Source organism: Patagioenas fasciata, chromosome 1, assembly GCF_037038585.1.
Source record: "Patagioenas fasciata isolate bPatFas1 chromosome 1, bPatFas1.hap1, whole genome shotgun sequence".
In the NCBI taxonomy this organism is placed as follows: domain Eukaryota; kingdom Metazoa; phylum Chordata; class Aves; order Columbiformes; family Columbidae; genus Patagioenas; species Patagioenas fasciata.
Genome location: NC_092520.1, coordinates 20,278,818 through 20,298,945, shown reverse-complemented (window position 1 = coordinate 20,298,945; position 20,128 = coordinate 20,278,818). Strand labels below are relative to the sequence as shown.

Here is a 20,128-nt window from a genome sequence, read left to right as displayed (position 1 = left end):
GCAAACAGCAGGTCAGCAAAACTTTTTACCAAACGGTGTCATGGATGGAAAAACTGCTGATATGCATTCACAAGGAGACTGTACAGGCACTAATTAAAGAAATTAGCTAAAAATAGCATACAGGAACATTGCATGAAGTTCAAGAGATCCCCTGACCTCTAGACAGTCAGAAGCTAAGAGAATGCTTAGGGGAAAATATCCCAAGTACTGGCCCTGCTCTTACTCTTCCCCACACACCCACTTACCTACACTGCAGCAGCCTCTATCCCTGACCCAAACCACACCTGTTCTCGTGTTCTTACTACATTTTTCTATTTAATTGAATATTTTAAACATCCTAAAGGAAAAGCAGTTGTTTAGAAAAAGAAATTAAGCAAAATGTAAAGCTGCATCACACCACACAAACCCACAACTTCCTGACTTTATTTTAAAAAAGATCACAGAATCACATAGATTGGAGGGGGCCTCCAGAGGTCAAGTACAACCTCCTGCTCAAAGCAGGTCCAGAGCTAGTTGCTCAGGACCTTGGTCATTCAAATCTGAGCATCTCCAAGGATGACTGTTCCAAAACCTCTCTGGAGGAGAGTGCTTTTCCTTCGATGCAAATCAAGTTTCCTCTTGTTTTCAAGTTGTCTGTTGCCTCTCATCCTTCCACCATGCACTTCTTAGTGCACAACTTTGTTCTCTCTGCATCTTCCCATTAGACAACTGATCCCCTTTCAGCCTTCTCAAGGTTGAACAAGTTGTGGTCTCCCAAGCCTGCCCTCCTCTGTCATGTGCTCCAGCCCTCTAACCATCTTGCCCGATCTCCACTGAACGGGCATCAGCACATCAACACCTTTCATCCTGTGGAATCCAAAACTGGACACAGTGCTCCACATGCAGTTCCAGAAGGATGGTGGAGGACAGGTGGAAATCACTTCTGTTTGTAACTGAAACTAATTAAAGTCTCTGTTCTTCAACTTTCTGGCTATGTATTTCAATAAAGCTATTAGTGCCTTGCATCTAGGCATCTATGCCATGGAGTTTTATTCTTGACTAAAAAAAGCAGTATGAGCTGCTTCACATGCCTTCAGAAGGATAGAGAGCAGGATGAAGAACATACCTGCAGGGTATGTTCTTGCTACTTCTCCCACGCAAGGACCAGTTGACTGAGAACACCAGCTGATTGCTATAATGTTGGGTACCAGCCCAAGATTTGTCTCCAGCTGAAGAAAATGCTTTGCAATTAAATTCATACGGTCCATGGTAAAGCAGATCGGTGCATGCTTCTCAATCCACGCAAACCTCTCTGGCAGATTCAGACTAACAGTTTCAGATTAAGATAAATACTGGGAAAACATTCAGAAAATAATATTCTGGGACAGAAACACAGTCAACCTGCGTTCAAGCAGAAAGGTAAAGGAGAACGAAAATATGAATTTTCTATAAGTAGGAAAGCAGAGATGGGGGTGGTGAGTTACTAGAACAGGCTTCCCAGAGAAGCTGTGGATGTCCCATTTCTAGGGGTGTCCAAGGCCAGGCTGGATGGGGCTTTGAGCAACCTGGGGTAGTGGAAGGTGTTCCTGCCCATGGAAGGTGGGTTGGAACTAGACGATCTTTAAAATGTTCTAATCCAAACCATTCTATGATTCAGTACATGAAATTTTATGACAGAGATCCACTAGTAAGGTAATCAAGAAAACAGCAACTAAACTACTTCAGATTTATTTTATAGAAGGATGGTCCAGATGGATCCAGAAGCAACATACATGTCTAAGAAAAGAACCAGATGTCAGCAGAATCTGTAACAGTAAAGAAAGAAGACACTGTACTATCTATTCAGTCTTTTGAATAATCTCTCCTCCAAGAACAAATGTAAACTCTTCCCTGCTCCACGAGATGACATTAAGATTAGTAACACCTCAAAAGCATTGGACCAAGTCTTAAGAGCAAAAGCTGAAGTAATTGCTTTTGTGGCCCTTGAACACCAAGTGATTCGTGTTTATGTTCCATCAGCTGGTCTCTGCAAAAAGCCGTATCAGTAACTTGCCCAGTAACTTTTCCTTGGTAACTCCAACTTCCAGTGTTCCCTCTGCCAGTTCTGTTCCCACTCTCAAGACATGTCACATCTTCAAGAAGAGAGTTGAGAATGCCTTCTTCCCCTGCCTCAAAAACAACTTACTTTTACATTAACTGAATGTTTCAGCTGTTTCTGTTTTGCCTTTTCTCCCTGTTCCCCTCAATCCTATCCAAATAGTCCAGGCACAGCAGTGCACAGGTGTGGTTAGATCCATCCCAACTCTAGTACTTGGTTATTTCACCTCTTTGCTTCCTTGTCTGAAGAATCTCCTGTGCTCCCATACAGATCACACCTCACCATTCTGACTGCCGTAAGTACTTTTATTCAGAACTACAAAGCTGTTTTAACATCTGTGATGTACCTATCTCACTTTACCGTCTAAAACATTGACAAAAGAACATTCGGAACACATATGATGAATGATATTCGCATGCCTAAGGAATCTGATTATACAGGTTTTATAGAAAAACAGCAAATTCTACAGTTGAAGACAGATCTCTGAACCAGAAATGGCAAATGGTGCCAGAAAACAGGAGTAAATAAAAGGCTGAAGATCTAGATAGTTTCTAGGAGGACTTCAGTTGCATCAGAGATGCAAGAAACTAGATTAAAAAATACCGAGAGCCCTCCCTCCCCTCCCCAACAAAGCCACACCAGTAAGGAGAAAGCAAGCAGAATTAATTATTTATTGGTTGATAAAGATTTCTGACAGGGTAAAAAGCACCTAGCTATCTCCACTTGTAAAAGTGTATGTAATATCAGATGCCAGTATTATCACAGATTACTTAATATCAAACTAAGTATCACCTGAAGTGAGACAGAAGTAGTTTAGTATATGAGGAAGAGACTCCAGTATTAAACCACAGTTTGAATTTGCTGAAACCACAGAACTTCTCTTTAGGGAAACCAAACCAAACCAACCAACCCCACAAAAACAAAAAAAACCCAACCAACCAACCAACCAACCAACCAACCACAACAACAAAAAAAACCATCACCAACAAAACAACCCGAACAAACAACCACACAATCAAACCAACAAACACCAAAGGAAAAACAAACAAACAAAAAACAAACAACCACACACACAAAACAAAACAAACCCACACAACTGAAAAGTCAGTATTTTTAATATCTCAGTGTAAAGGAGCCATTCAACTATCACAACTACTGGTTTTGCCAACAGTATTTACTCTTGAAACAGACACTTGGAAACAAGTGTTTACAAAGCAGTAACAATGGCAGGAAGCAGCAGATTTTGTAGTCAATTGTACTATCAAAATAAAAAGGACAGACCTGCCTTAATAGCAATGAAGTGCTGACAAATAACAGGCATGGCATGGGACAAGAAAAAGTGGAAAAGCCCAGATGCTTCCACTGAAGTACTATGTGATAGGACATTCTAGCATAGCATTCAGTGAGATTTAAAACAACGGATAACACTACATTTTGTAGGATTAAATACAAACTCTACATAAGCAATGAATCATAAGCTGAAGAACTTGATATGCATATTATTGTATACAGTGAAGGCTCCTAAACCCCTGTATGCTGATAAAGCAGAGGTGAGTTTTAACAGAATTTCACACAAGAAGTTGTTTGGCAAGGAACAGAATTCAAAATATGGAAGCGCGGCTGCCTAGGCTGGGCTTTGCTGTTACTTGTAAGTGAACATCTTAAAGGGATGGCACAGCCTGGTTAGTCTTGAAGCACCATCAGTAGTAAGTCTTCACCTAATCAAAGGAGTCGATCAAAAGCATTTTTATTCAATACAAAACGAAAATTTTCACTAGATGAAAAGACACTGCAAGCATCCTCTCCAACTAGGAAAATACTTAATTTGGCTTGCAATCACCTGGTACTCACTTAATTCCAGAGCTATTAAGAAGCCTCTAAGAAATAGCTACAGTTCCTTCCCCCTTTTTGACAGTACATGAAGACCATCACTTTTAAGAAGCAAGCAAAGCAAGTGAATCCCAGGTCATATTCTAACAAGAAGAATTTTAGTTAAGGAAACAAAAAAGTAAAGAAATATTTTAAACTAGTAAAACATTAAATACTTCCATGGCAGAATCAGGAGCACTATGGACTGATCAGGCCAGTAAGCAAAGCAGTTAAAGGTTGTATTTTTAAAAGGAGACACAGACTCAGCTTCATCTTAGTTGAACAGCTGAAAATTTAAAGGTATGGTTGGTTGCACAAGTCAAGTCACAGAATTCACTTGTTCCTTAGAACAAGGTTGTTAAGTCTGCACCCAAACCCAGCAAACCAGGACACAAACAGCATTGCAACTGCCTCAAAAAGGAAGCCAACTAATTTTGTAGAGATAGAAAACAGACAACAGTATCAGAAACAAACACTGAAACAACATATGTACACACTTTTGGTTAATATGTCTTCATGGCAGGCACATTTGGGGTCCGTTTCAATTTCTTGCACAGTTACTAGTTTTAAGACGAATCACTAAAGTAATTTCTGAAATGGTTACATTCCTGTTTTAATTATATGAAATGCCTACTCAAATATTTTGCCGTTTGCACAATTACATAGGCAAATCTAGCCACCTCCTTGTCAGATGTGATCTTATTCTCTTCTAGCATCGCTTTTTGTTTTGTTCAGTGTCATTCTTTAAGTCCCTCTTGCCCCTCTACACGTGAAGAGTTTGAACCTCAGTGCAACAGGTGAAGAAATTTGCAATCTAAAAGTAGTAGTCTTATTCAGCTTTAAAAAAAATCCACTTCCAGTACTGGTTTTGTTTTGACATTTTATACAAATTATCAGAGTGATTTCATTTTTGGAGGAAGCATTTTATTGTTGTTTTATCGTTTTTAAAAAAGTTTGACTTGCACTGAGCTGTCTTCACGCAGAGCTCTTGCACCGTCAGCAAATCAACATGCTCTTGCATGTAACCACAGTCAGGGTAGTTAGGTTATGTTTATTTAATTTTTTAAAATTCTTACACCATTTATTAATCTATTTATTTTTCATGGCTTTTTTTAATATGAAAGAAACCTAAGGTCTACAATTACTTCAGTTTTAGGTAAGAAAGAACAGCCATCACCTCCCAGAAAAGCAAAACACAGGATGCAATATTCAAGATTGAGTTTTAAAGAAGGTTCTGAAACTGGTATGTAGAAAAGCCAAGTGCAACCATCACCCTGAAAGGTGACTTAGGCACTTCAGAGTAAGCCTGCTCCCCATCCCAGGAACAACCCTGTTTCTTACACTCATCAATAGCATAAAGCAGAGGAAAGAAGCCCTTTGTAGCTGATAGTTTATCTGCATTTGGTGGCCATTCTGAGAATCACAGTGATTTTTATTACCCACTTCTTTTTTTTTTTCATTCCAGGAAGAAAAAACATCCATGATAAGTTACTGAAAATTTACTGTTCAAATCAGTGTTATATTTATTCAAAAAATAGGGATGAAGTATATAGATAGGTACAAGTAATAACCATCACTTTTCATTTATTCCTACTACAAATGTATAGCATATGGATAGACGTATGACATTAACAATATAAACTGCTTAATACAAAGCTCACACCAGTAAAACCTGTGCATTTTACAACTGTTTGTAAGAAGACATTTGCTAAAACTGTTGTTTGACACACAACAGTGTACAACACAATGCTGTAATCAAATGACACATCAATTTTTCCTGTATCACGGATTCCATTTAGTTTGAGTATGTAACAGCAACTCTCACACATTCTCTCCTTCACCAGTTCTCCTTTAAAAGACCTAATTAAAAAATTCCAAGAAAACATTGTTATGACTGAACAAAGCAACCTACAATTTACCAGTTGTAGCCCAATGAGCTGTCAGTAACATTTTCCAAAGTCTAAATTCCTCTTATAAAAGCAGAATACCTTGAATACATTCAGTTAAAAAAAAAGCTTAATGCAAATGGAAGTTCAAACCAAAATAATCCTACTAGACAACTAAATATTCTCAAATTGTGTCCTGAGCAACTTTGACACCTACAACAACATACACTAAAACCCTCCTAATTTTACAGCTTGAGTTTCTCTTAATATCAAAAATACCCCAAACCCCCACTCTCCAGGAACATTTGAAACCTATCAGTTAAGAATTACACTTAATCACCACTCCAAACCAGATGCCCATAAGCACTAGAGTTAAGCTTCTCACAGCCTATTACAGTTCCCCAGTACCAAATATTTCCACAAAAGAATTAAAAACTTGCTTGAATAAAGGCCACTGTCAGGTTCTCTTAAGGATCCTCACAATAATGGACAATACCTGCCACCGCTTGTGAAGATTCCTACTACTGCAAAGCACTCCTCCTCCCAAACCAAACCAGAACATACCACTTGCTAACCATAGCCTTCTCAAATACAGGTCTAAACACAAAATACAACAATATCTGAACAAACAGTACAGTCTGTAACGAGAGTTAAGTACAGATTTATCATTCAGCCTCTCAAAATTCCATGTTCATTTCGTAATTCCATGTGCAGTGCATGTTTTACTGGCTGTGTGGGAATTTCTCAAGTTCAAAGTTAATCTCATGCCTTTTTGTTTCGTCGAGAGACAGTATTTGACGTTTCTTCAAGTCTTTCCATGGCTTCTGGACATGCCTATGTTTTTAGTATCTTGGAAACCTATCCTGTCCCTTTTGGTATAGCTGTGACAAAAGAATAATGCTTATGTTATGTTTTCAGTTACGCTGTTTACATATGCATGTTTCCCGATTTGCTGTTTGCACACTGCATGTACACCAAGAACAGCCATCCCCAAAAGCATAAAAACTGCATGTCCCAAGAGAAAATACAGACATATATGAAGCAACATTAAATAACTTAAAAACATTCAGCACTGCCCTCCCTTCTCCTTTGGATCATTGCTTTCTTAAAAGTGGAGAGAGATGAAGGAAGAACCCAAAGCAATGTGCAGCACTGGGACCGCTCACATATTCAAGTGTGAACTTCAAAATCAGATTATGAAGTTTCTTGCTAGTGAAATAGTACTTTCATATTTCATAACACTATCCCTACTTAGAGCAGAATGTACCAAACAAGAACAAAACAAATGCCCAGATTGCATACCCTCCCCCTAAATATTTAATATTTCAGAGCTATATGGTAAATACAGTGATTAATATTTAAACCTTCCAGCCAGCATTAGCAATGGTTCAGAGCTAAGCTGGCTCTGTAATATGCAAAAGATATCACCATCAGACTTCTTGATGTGGAATTTTTTTTAACCACAGCAATTTCTACTATCTTATTGGCCTCAAGAATAAATAAAAAACAAATCAAATAAAGAAAATGAAAGCATAACATTTAACATGTGGAAGGATGAAAGTAACAATAAATTTTGAACCGCTATGCTGTACAGTGAACAAGATTAGACATGGCACAGGTACACAGCGAACGTGTGTTCAGCTAGAACATGCTCACAGCAATGTCCAATATGTGCGCTCTGCACATTTTTGAATGTTTCAACTGCATACAAGCAAGTTTTTACATCTAAAACATCACTTAAGGACCAGTAAGCTTGTGCATCAGGCTTGCTACTAATATACTCCTAAGTGACACAAGTGATACACCCATTAGAAAGAAACAATTATTAACATAAAATGCAATGATATTTTCATTAGTAACAAATATGTATTGCTATTACAGCAACACCAAAAAAAGCCAGTACTAAAAGGTCCATTCTGGCTAGCTTGCCCTCCCCAGCATTAATTTTATTTTTAGAAGTAGTTGTTCTTAAGACTTCTAATGAAAAGTAAAGCTATGTTATGAATAACAAGGTAAATTTGAGTATTAATGTTAAATTTAATTTATAGGTAAAGTAGTAATTACCTGCTTGTATTCACCAACGCAGTTCTGACAGCAGAATCTTTTCTGCTGACCATCGATAGTGAGAATATTGTTTCCAGCTCCTTTACTGGGCAAATACTCCCCACAATGCTCACAGCAATTCATTATTAAACCATTTGCCATCCTGTATTTATTGAAGCAATGGTCACTGCACAGCTTGTGAGTCATATTTTTAAAGCTAACTTCATGACGAATCTAAAAAATAAAAATAAAAAATAAAGCATCACCACACTAGCACAAAGTTTCATGAAACTACTAGACAAGCTACAAGTCTTATATTCAAGTATTAGAGCTAAAACCCGATTTTACTAGCTCACTATCCAATAAGAGAGATGCTCTAAATGACTGTGGAATACAGAAACAGAAATTGCTATTTCTGTTTTCTATGAAGTTCTAGAAAAAAATCTTGGACCCACATTTGTTCTTGTAGCCTAGAAGCAAAGCTCACAGGAAAGGATGTAATAATTGCATATTAGAGCAGAAGGTCAATTTATACAATTTTATAAAGTACTCAGTTTGCAGGCTAACAGCACGGCATATAAAGACTGGCCAGGTACATATGCTGTGTAAAGTAGCAGCCTGACCTTTGGAGGGCCCAGTAATGCCATCGAGATAAAAATTAATACATAAATGAGAATTTAAAATTATGTATATTGTACATATCTCTAAAAAATTTGCATAATCTTTCAACATATACAATAAAAATAATTAATACAGTAAATCTTGACCTTTTAAAACAGCAATTGTTCTACATGGGAGATCTGGGTTATAAATACAAGATCCTATGCTTAATAAAGGTGTTGACAGTAGCTACAAGATAGCACAAAAAGCACTTCAAGTTTCCAAAGAGATGAATGTATTTGAATTCTTTATTCGTTCAGTTGCTCTTCATTAATATTATGCCTGAACGCCTTAATATCTCACAGCATATGAAAATACTGAATCTTATTTTAAATTTCCCCATTTTCAGTTGTTTCACTTCAGAATATGTTATTAATATTGTCATTAGTGAGAAAGAGAAAAAACAGTCAACCAGACCTCAGTTAGTTTACCACAGATAGTACATCTTGATTTATTCAAAACTCCTTTTGAGGGATTCTGTTTATCTTCATAGAAGGATAAACATGATGTGCTGCAAAATTCCTGGAAAGACTCACTTGAATCAACTTGAGCAACAATGGTACCTTTCATTGTTGTTATATCTCTGAAAGACAAAAAACAATGCTCTAGTATGCTTGTGTATAAACACATATGTGTATTTAAACAGGAACACATAAGATTTATTTTTGCTTTTAATGCTTACATTTCAAATTGGTTTTGTGGGTGTACAGTTTAAAGTCACATTAAAAAGTTTAATTGTATTTTCGCAAGTACTGTACATACTGCAATAACAATGTCTTTCCTCTGTAAAAATTTGCTTTTTCTTTAGATTTGGTTTATTTTTTTCCCATTATATTGTTCTAGAACTAAGTGATGTTAATGCATCATTAGATACCAGTTGTGGAAAAAACAATTTTACACTAAAAAAACAACACAACAAATTTAAACTAGCTGTTTTGCAACTTCACATAAAAGCTATACTTAAAGTTTCATATGAAAAACTCGTATTTACAGTAAAAGGCAAGAAATTATTTTTATTTGCATATAACTCCATCACTTCCAGTACTAATCTCTGCATAGGATGAGGAGAGGAGTCAATGTTCTTTTCTCATAATCAAAAAGCTTAAAACTCAACCACAAACTTTCCTAGGAGTTTTATAATTTAAATTTTTTTTAAAAGTTAATTCCATCATTACTTTAAAGTTGCAAAGCATCTGAACAGTTCATGCAGTTGCCCACAGAAATTCACCTATTTATTAAACCAGATGATCAACCATCAATAAAATTAATTTGAAAGAGAAAAAAGCCGCTTCCAGCCAAACAGACACTGTTTTTCACTGAAGCTAACTCTAGACTTCCCCAAATTTCAACTATATGCTGTGCACACCGCAAACTTAGCAAACTCACTTACACCATACTTGCCAGTGCACCTTTGTAATCACGTCTCCCGAACTTCCAAGGTCATTTCTAAGGTAGTTTTGGTCTTGACTCCAAACTATCACATACCATAGATTAGAAACAGTAAGGAGAATAAAAGCCTCCCACTTTGCCCTCTAAGCAGAAAAACCTATTATTGACATATAGGAAATGCTGTTGGGCAGAATAAATACAAAACTGACTAGGCACATCTGAATCTCTGTTGACATCACAGCAGATCACCCGTTGGAAAAGACGTGCCTCAGACACTCAGACGGAGGAGCCCTAGAACTAGGATGAGTGGGAAACATTGGAAAAATGGTGTATGCTTCCCTAGACAGACTCCCTTGAAAACAAACACATACTGCTCCCGGATAGTAACACTTGTGAGCCTGCCTGCTTCCAGTACAAGAAAGTCAGCAGATTTTGGGTTGCCCTTTGGCAAACAAATCTGGGATTTGTGTTGGGGGGTGTTATCACTTCTGTTCTGCAAAACAAAGCCAGAGCTCCTGCTCTGAGGAGCTTACAAGCTTCTGGCTGGATTCCACCAGGACTTATAGACACTATCAACTTGTATCAAAGGACATCGTGCGAAGTCAAAAAAAGTAACACAAGTCAAGAGAAATTAAAAACACTGTGGAGAATGCCAGATATTTCCTATACTTCTAATAATTCCTATGCTATTGAGGTAGTTACAAAGATTCAGAAAAGTCCTAGAGAAGTGGTTTACAACAAAATATGTAAACATTCTGACTTTTCAGATGGGGTTATACACTTTTTTTAAACAAAAGTTATTGCAGGCTTCACTTGGTTTCTGCTTAAAGAAATTTACATATCTAAAGACAAATCTGAGCATTATGTTCGAAAGTCTGATCTATGACAGATCAACTACTATAACCTATCCAAACTACATTCAAGACATCCTGGATTTTGCTAGAGGTTCATTATCCTTTCACTGAACTGAAATCTGACAATATTATGTCTGTTTGAGTAGGAAGAGAACACAGGAGCAAGTATGGAGCAAAGAGTACCTGGTTTGATACCACCAGGTAGCAAAACTTTGGTAATAAAGCAAAAAAAAGCTGGATAAGATTGGGCTTCACAACATAGCCATGCTAGAAGGGAACAATTTCACACATATATTGTCTTCGATTTAACTGTGATTGAGTGAGCAACGGCATACCAGTGAAAGAGCAATGACCAACATCACCTCAAAAATTGTCCAAGGTGACTTCACAGATGTTCTCTGGAAATCAAATACACTAAATAAACTATCCTAAGTACCTCCAAAAGCTAGAAATAAAGTATTTCCCTCACCATTTAAAAATAAAGCCTTTTCATTTAGGACAGTTTGGTATACAGCCTCTTATAATAGAGAGCTTAAGTGTCTCTGAAGTTGGAAAACAGCAAAGATTTAGCCATGAGTGTTCAGACTTCAGGCAGAAGTAAAAAAGATTAATCTTCATCTTTATATATAATAAATCTAGCTGAGTATGGTAGTCACCAAATTACTCCTGAAAAAAGAATACCATATAAACATGTACAAGCCAACAAAAACACTAGAGTGGTTTTAACTAGCTCTGTAGTGGTCAGGGTTGAAATAATTTGAGCTTTTACATGTATTTTTTAAAAGCTAAAATATGTTAAATCTGCTAGGTTTTCAGTGTACTAAGGCATAAACACACAGGATATTAATACTTCCTATGTAGTTTTACTGAGTCTCAAGGAAAAAAATAAAAAGATACTTAAATCAGTAGCTCACATGCGAATATAAGCCATTAATCCACCACACCACCTACTTTTTCACTAGTTATAAATGGGTCATTAAGCAAAGACCACCTTCTCCAAAACATATATTAATGAAAGAATTCTTTACTGCAAGCCTTCTTTAGTTCAGCAAGAATTCATCATTAACCTGTGTCACTGCAAGGTGCACTGGACTAAGACTGAACTGAAAAAAAAAAAACCCACAACAAAAAACCCAGTAATTTTTAGTGTATTGGCTTTCAAAGAAACAATCTACCATACTCTATATTCAGAAGCTTGTAGACTTTTTGTTACAGCAGATGTGGTGAATTCAACACTTCCAAACAATATTCAAATGACGCTATATAAAGTACTCTCATAGTCAGATTTTATAGCATTAATGTAGCAATTCTGATATATGCATGAGAGTTTCAAGTACTTACTTTCTGCACATAACACAAAGTTTCTTTGGAGTGGGTTTGTGTGAGAACGATGAGAGGCAGGCAGTAGAACAAAAAAGGTGAGCTGATCCTTTTCGCTGATATGCTGTCTGTCCCTTTTGTAAAGGCTTTTTGCAGTTTGCACAGGTGACCTTAACCTGTTTACAAGGCTGCTGCTGGGCAGAAGGCTGGAAAATCTGTTTAGGAAGTGATGCTACAGGTGACAAGGAATCCACACCTGGTTGCTTCTGATTCCTAGGGAAGGAAGCTGACTGGGATATCCAAGAATCTTCAAGACAAAAACAAACATAAAACTGAATGAACAGACAAGTACATGACCATAAAATATTTTTTCTGTTGGAACTGACAATTGACAAGAGAAATATGATATTTTAGAAATTCGGGTTTAAAGTAAAATGCTGTTCAATTGTACCACTCTCCATTGTTACAAAGCTTCAGAACATGAGCAAGTGTCAGGATGATCCCATCCTACATCTAGTGACAAGTTTTGCAGACCTCAATTCACTTGCACTGGATTTGCAAACAGGCAATTTTATCTTCAGACAACACTGCAATTATCAACTGCAATAAAGAAAAAAGAGAGACCAAGAGAAAACATGGAATCTCTAAACTAAGGTTTGAAATATAAACTCTGCAGTTAGGGCAAAGCACAGTGGGTCCACATCTGGGATCTGCATCTATGTCACTGGCTCTGAAAGAGTTCCTATTTTTCTCAATAACCTTTTCAATGTAATGAAATACCACTTAATACGCAAACTGGCAAAGTAATGAGAGCTCCAAGTCTTCCTCAGTAGAAATCAATGAACCTAGAAAATAATACTTCATTAACATCTGGCAGTACACGAATCCATGTCCCTGTGATCCAGACTCCACTAGTCTTCCATCCATCTGTATTTCTGGACAACAGACTACTATGGAACCAAGTCATATTTGCCCAATCTTTTGTAGCATAACAAGCTACAGAGTAATGTGCATAACAAGAACTTAAGCAAAATTTTTTCTACAACAGAAATACATCTAGAAAGATCACATGCTTCGTTAAATTACATGTTTGCTGTCTTGGTTTAGAGCAGAATATACAGCTCTGAGGGAAAAAGGTCCCCCAATAAAATATAGTTTCTAGGTTTTTCTCCAGAATCTATGCTTTTATTTTAAATAATTATCATTGGATATTAGGAATACTCAGTTTCTGAAGAATGTCAAGAGTAAGTTACTTATCCATGAAAACCTGAATAGGCACTTCTTTCCCTTACAAAAAACATATACACATACATTTTCAACAGCATGTGTCAGTTATCCCAAAACAGTGTCGCAGCACTTGGGACTTACCTTTCAAGCTTTTTATTTCCAGCATCTAGAACAGTCCTTCACTGTTACTTACTGAACAGTAAACATCTGCAGAAATATTACTGTACTGGGTAGCACTTGTACTACTACTTTTAAGTAAAGAGTAAACACAGCATTTACTGTAACTAAACAAAAATACTAAAACCTTCAATGTCTTACTGAAGTAACTGGGTATACTCCTGGAGTGTTATTACAACTAGTACTAACAACCAAATATCAGACAGATTATTTCAAATTCTATAACTCCAGATAACAAAAAACCTTAACCTCTAGACTTCAGCAACTGCCCATACCTTATTCAAAAGGGATATTATCTTGGTGCATAATCATTAATTAAATCCTCTCTTTCCCCAATACAGTTTTATTAACAATATATTCTGCTGCATAGCTTTAAACTTAATTTCAGGAACAAAGTTCCAAGAAACCTTGTTACAGCAACAAACAACGCACATTCCTTAGCAAGCAAAAGATCATCTGCCGCTGTGACTTAGTAGCTATCAAGGATACTCTATTCCTCAGACATGTCAGTGAAGCTGGAAATTTACTCATTGTAACACTTGAGGCTAAATAGAAGAGCTGGAACGAAGAGGCAAGGGGAAGAGGGAAAAGTGGAACAAAACACATTCCTCTTTAAACCATTGAAGAAGTCTACCTTTGAAGGCATGAGTATCCATACTGATGAACCATGTTACCACATTGCTTAAGTTAAAACTTATTTGAGTGCCCTCTGTACTATTATGCCTACTACCTCAGGAACATTTATGTTCTGGTAGCACCTTAACACCCCAAAATAAGCTGAGATTTTAATCTTTTGTCCTAGGTTTCAAGTGGGAGCACATTGAAACTTTTACCATGACCTCCCAGTACCTCATTAAGATTATTTCAATAGTTCTTTAGCATCTTAAGGCCTCAGACAGCTTCCCTTAACTGACATTCTGTTGCATTTCTCTTTCCACAAACATACCACGAGGACATGTAAAGATCTCCTTGCTTTTCCATTTTTGCTTTTACTTCTTCCACAACACACCTCCATAGGCACTAATTTTTATGTTTTCTTCACATCTCACTTCTCGCCTTTTAACTATGTTACCCCCGTCACTTTATATTCTCTGCAAAATATGTGTAAAGTCTGTTTTTCATGTCCTTGAATTGAGGTGGATCACACTTCCTTAGTTGACTCCTGATGAGTTTCCACACCTCACTGCCCCCACGTCTTCATCCTTCAGTTTCCTACCTGCCATTCTATAATGGTCAAGTTTGTACAGTTTCACATTCAATTTCTTCTTACTATAATGGCTGTTCAGGGTGTTCTTGTTCTTTCTCACTCATTCCTACTGTAAAATTATTCTTTACTCTCATATGCACCAGTACATTTATTTGTGGAGCCATCTTGCAAAAATGGCTCAATGAAATGATGTTTTTTAAAAAAAGCTTAAAAAAAATTGTACCAGCACAACTTCAGACAGAAGTGAGGAGGAAGACAGTTAACAGTTTTAAAGAGGTACGTAGCTCTTGAAACATTCAGCTACATCTACATTAACAACCTGGTTCAGATCACAACACTTCTGAAAAGAATCCTCAGTTTACTAGGTGTCTTTGGAGCAGTTCTGATGCACAAAGCCTAGATTCCATTCAGGGAAACAAAACCTAAGTTCCAGATCAAAGACACTTGAAACACACCTAAATGGACTTCTGTTCATGGAGTTCATGCCAGCTCACTTCTCAAGCCTGTCAAGGGCTGTCTGGATGGCATCCCTTCCATTCAGCACGTCAACTGCTCCACACAGCTTGGTGTCATCAGCAAGCTTGCCCAGAGCGCGCTCAATTCCACTGTCCATGTCGCCAACAAAAATGCTAAACAGCACCAGTCCCAATACTAAAACCTGAGGAATGCCATTCATCACTGGTCTGCACTTGGACATTGAGCCGTTGACTGCAACTCTTCAAGTGCGACCATCCAGTAAATCTCTTGTCCACCAAGTGGTCCATCCATGACTAACACTGATCCAGAAATCTTCCAAACCACATACAGAATCATAGAATCATCTACGTTGGAAAAAGACATTTAAGACCATCAAAGCCAGCCATTAACCTAGCACTGCACACCTCCAAGGATGGTGAGTCAACCACTTCCCTGGGCAGCCTGTTCCACTGCCTGACAACCCTTTTTGTGAAAAAGTTTTTCCTAATATCCAAATTTAACTTCCCCTGGCGCAACTTGAGGTCATTTCCTTGTCCTGTTGCTCGTTACTTGGGAGAACAGACTGAAAGTCTCCACACTACAACCTCCTTCCAGGTAGCTGTAAGACAGCAGTAAGGATTCCCCTCAGCCTCCTTTTCTCCAGGCTGAACAGCCCCAGTTCCCTCAGCTGCTCCTCATCACACTTGTGCTCCAGATCCTTCATCAGCTTCGTTGCCCTTCTCTGAACTCTCTCCAGCACTTTCTTGTGGTGAGGGGCCCAAAACTGAACACAGGACTCAAGGTGCAGCCTCACCAGTGCTGAGTACAGGGGGATGATCACTGCCCTGGTCCTGCTGGCCACACTACTTCTGATACAAATACATGTATTTGCCAGAACTCAGCTATCAACAATTTTGATCTACTATTTTTTCTAACAAGATGCAGATGTCACATGTCTTAATTCTTCCGTCATTAGGGAAAGAAAAAAGTACCAGGAAACAATACATGTTTACATCTTCAAGGTTTCAAAATCCTCTGTATAGGAAGCAAACATGAGTAACAGGTCTTGTCTAAGATGCATACAAGAATATCTTTAGGTAATGGACTAGTTCAGAGATTTGCAAAACTGTTTTGTAAATGGATGTATTAAGTCCTTATGCAAAATTTTGACACTGAACAAATGCTAACTAGCATATCGTAAAGAAAGCTCTGGTATCTGAAAATGAAGCTTGTTATCCAACTTCTTACATCAATCCAGGATCTTCAAATTACGTAAACCAAAGCATTTTTATCATCAGTAGGCTTAAATTAACTAAGCAGGAGTCTCCACCTCCATTGGAAATATTTTAGAAACCTGGAAATCAGAACAGATGGAACACCTCTGATCCAGAAAAGATTAAAGTTTCTAACAGGCAGGGTTAAAGTCTAGTGACAAGACTTTCCAAAAGGAGGTAAATTCCAACAAAAAAGAACAAAATTAAAACTTGTATCTTGAATACTTTTCCTTTACATCTTTTTAAGTAGAAAACCCTGTAAATTGGGCACCTACCGTGTTTCAGGCCACTATAGCTGTCTTCCCTCTCTCTTCCTCTTCTTTCTTCTCATATTCTTGGTCATTTTCCTAACACCTCTCTTGTTTGGCATTTTTCTCCTTGCCTTTTACCTGTGGCAGTCCTTCCTGCTTCCTTTGGAATCTACCGCTCTTTATTTTTCACATATAAAGACCATAGCCATAAAAAATTCCTATATATTTACACCTTGAAATACATCTTTCATATCCACTATTTTGAAATCAGTTTCAAGATTAACACAAAAAATCTCACAACCTAACATCCAACTTCACGTTTAGTTTCATACTGCCATGTCCATAATACAATACGACAGGTATTAACACTTGTGCAGAGACACATTCAGTAACATGACCAAATTGAAGAACTGTGCTATTTAAATATTCATTGAAAAACAGGTTAAAAAAAAGAGTGTATTTTAATCAGTATATGAGCAAATTAAGAAATTGTGCATTAAAACATGTCTATTGCACTTAGAGTCTGTTTTCAATTTTCCTTTTAAAATGACTGTAACTAGTCTGAAGTTAAATCTGTAGCAAAAGTGATAATTTGGCTTTTTCCTCAACTTCCAGCCTAATAGGGCAGCAGAGTACCAGTATATGTTGGAACTGAAAAGGTTTTACATTACTTATGTGAAAGCTTGAATTCTGTAGAATAGCAATGCAGAAGATCATTCATTTGGCTTTCAGCAATATCTGTTTACTTGCTAAATCAGGAGACAATATACTGCTATTTACACAGAGATATAAAACAAAACCAGCCAATTCAAACTAATATTGTATGATATAAATACATACTAACACAGGCAACTAATAGCAATTATAAAGTGTGTATAACTTACTGCAGGAATATGCAAGTCCGCAAGTAACTTGGGCCCCATTTTGTTAAGCACTGTAAATATTGAGAATTGCTCAATATGCAAAGAATTATGAAAGCTAGCTACTTACAACTTGGGGTATCAGACTTTCAAATCCATTTTTTCTGCATGTCAAATGATATTCAGATGGCAAGACAACAGATCAGTAAAATAATACTTAAGTAACTTTGATGCATTATACTAGTCATAGAACTCCACAAAAAAGTACAAAAGTTAGAGAGATATACTGACCTTTACTTATGTCAATTAAAGGAGTACACTTAGGTAATCAAGCAAGCTTTGCTTTAGATACAAATACTCCTGTCTCAAAACATCAGAATGTACAACTAACTACTAAAATGGATAGTTTACCTACTTAACATGTCACTGAGCGTACTTTATTCTGGAGTCACAGGTAAGATTGTGATGGGGATGAGGGGAACCAAGATCTTGCATTCGAATCAGGCTAAAAAACTAAGTAGTGCCATTGCCAAAGATTTTAGGCAAACATTCTATTATTTATTTTCAACTTTTAAGGAAATATTCAGAATTGCAACTTACCAGGATTATGATGAGTCCCAGATTCTCCATTTTGAAATACATCTCCAGCCACGTTCATTCTACCAGGATTGAAAGGTCCTACACCAGTCTTGGTCTGTGAAGTCAAAGATGGGGTGTATGTTTGCATATTAACACCAAAACTACTTGACTGCAGTCCGTTAGATACATCTCCCAAGTTGGCATTCTGCAGTGATGTTACATGTGTAATCATTAAGTTCATGTCACGCCCTTCAGCATTTTCTAAATGACCATCACTCACAGAGCTCATAGCACCTGTTTCTAATGTAGTAACATTAGCAATTTGAATTTCAGAGTCTGGTTCTGTGGTTATACCACTATTACCTATTCCTGGATTTACCTTACTTCTTGAAAAACTGGAAGCTGAGAATTCCATATCGTTGGTTCTATTTTTACATTCTGGAAGTCTTCGCTCATTAAAACTGGAAGCATTCTTCTCTTGTCCTTGATTTGTTTCAACATCTTCTTCATCATCAATAATAATAGTTTCACTTATACTCCCTTTTTGAGAATTTAAGTCTTTTGGAGGAGGAAGCATTTTGCAATCATTGCCTTGAAGTTCTTCATTTTTTGACGATGTAAATGCGGTCTTCCTTTGATCTGTTATCAGCGACGCAGAATTTTGCGGAGGTTGTACTGGTTCAATGAAAACTACATCATCATCATCTTCTATAGGCGAGCTTTGGAATTTACTAGGTCTAGAAACTAAAGAACTTGGGGGACCTCCAAATGTATTTCCTACATTTGCAAGACCTGCTGCCATGGTGGTATTCCCTAGTAGACCAGGAGTATGTTCAGTCAGTTCTAATCCTCCAAGAGGACTCGTGTCCATTCCAGATCTGTCGTTCAAAGAAAAATAAAGCAAGAAAAAACACACCCAGCTTCAGAGTAAAGTATAACTTTCCAGTAACAGTTCTTAAAAATAACTACAGAATTAATAGTTTCAGCTTTTGCTTTGTTTCCTGAGATCATGTAAAGGAAAAAAAGTTTCTCTATGCCCTTCCTTGAATGTCTGAACATCCACGTACTTTCTAATCCTATACCAACAAAAGAATACTGCCATCGCCAACATTGCCCACACAAAAGCTACACATCATTATTTTTGCCAATACATACACACACAGAAAATAGAATTTTTGATGGCATTTATTACATGATTCTGATTTCTCAGTCCCTTTCCTACCCACCTATGCACACAAAGATCCTGCAACATTGCTTTTGCTACACTGCAAAGCAAGATCAAAACTCACACATGCAGAAAGAAAATGTGAAATTCCTATTGAATTTCATTCCTATTAGAAATGTTAGTTTTAGTACCAGTACATTTATAGAAGTGCATATCCAAATGCCCAGCAAAAAAACCCCAAACAAAACAAACAAAAAAACCCCACCAAACACACACACAAAAACCGCACAAAGCAATATCATTTTGCATATTAAAAACTGTGAAATTCAACTGATTCTCCCCAAACTCCACATTGCCCAAACTCCTTAGGGTGGCCTCAATATAACTGGAACACAGAAGTAAGTAAAAGAGAGATGGAACTGCTGCATGTGGTGAGAACAGATACATCACTGAGCAGGAGAAGATGTACAGCAACCTCTCATTTCTAGCCACTACCAGAGGCAGCTCTTTTGAGGTCCTGACTTACTGCCTCATGTTTCACTGTAGCTTTCAAGAACTTTTATTTCTTTTCTTTTCAACACCAAGCAATGCTGCTTTGGTCTCCTTCCCAACAGCTACTTCGCCCGGGGGGTTTCTGTTTGCTTTTAGTAACTGGTTGGCAAACCTGTTGTTTATCATTGTCAACTCTACCATTAATTAAAAAAAATTATAAAAGGCAATCTGGACATAATATTTCTGTACCTGTAATTCCAAACCAGTGCTCGAGGACCTAGGATCCCTCTAAAACACATCTCTACTAAAAATTAAATTGATCTTTATATGCACAAGAAAAAC

At 37.3% G+C, this 20,128-nt stretch overlaps 1 protein-coding gene across 15 annotated transcripts in view; it reads right to left on the bottom strand.

Annotated features, from left to right (window-relative positions):
* Positions 1-20,128, bottom strand: part of ZMYM2 (zinc finger MYM-type containing 2) — an 89,241-nt gene that overhangs the window by 48,499 nt on the left and 20,614 nt on the right. For 14 of the 15 annotated variants that reach the window (XM_071804047.1, XM_071804004.1, XM_065831110.2 and 11 more), the window contains 4 exons: positions 18,151-19,007; positions 12,120-12,405; positions 8,953-9,118; positions 7,897-8,109 (listed from right to left, as the gene is read on the bottom strand). In XM_071804047.1, the coding sequence (XP_071660148.1) occupies positions 7,897-8,109; positions 8,953-9,118; positions 12,120-12,405; positions 18,151-19,000 (1,515 nt within the window). In that variant the 5' untranslated portion in view covers positions 19,001-19,007. The remainder of the gene's footprint in view (positions 1-7,896; positions 8,110-8,952; positions 9,119-12,119; positions 12,406-18,150; positions 19,008-20,128) is intronic. The other variant, XM_065831158.2, reaches the window with a different exon arrangement.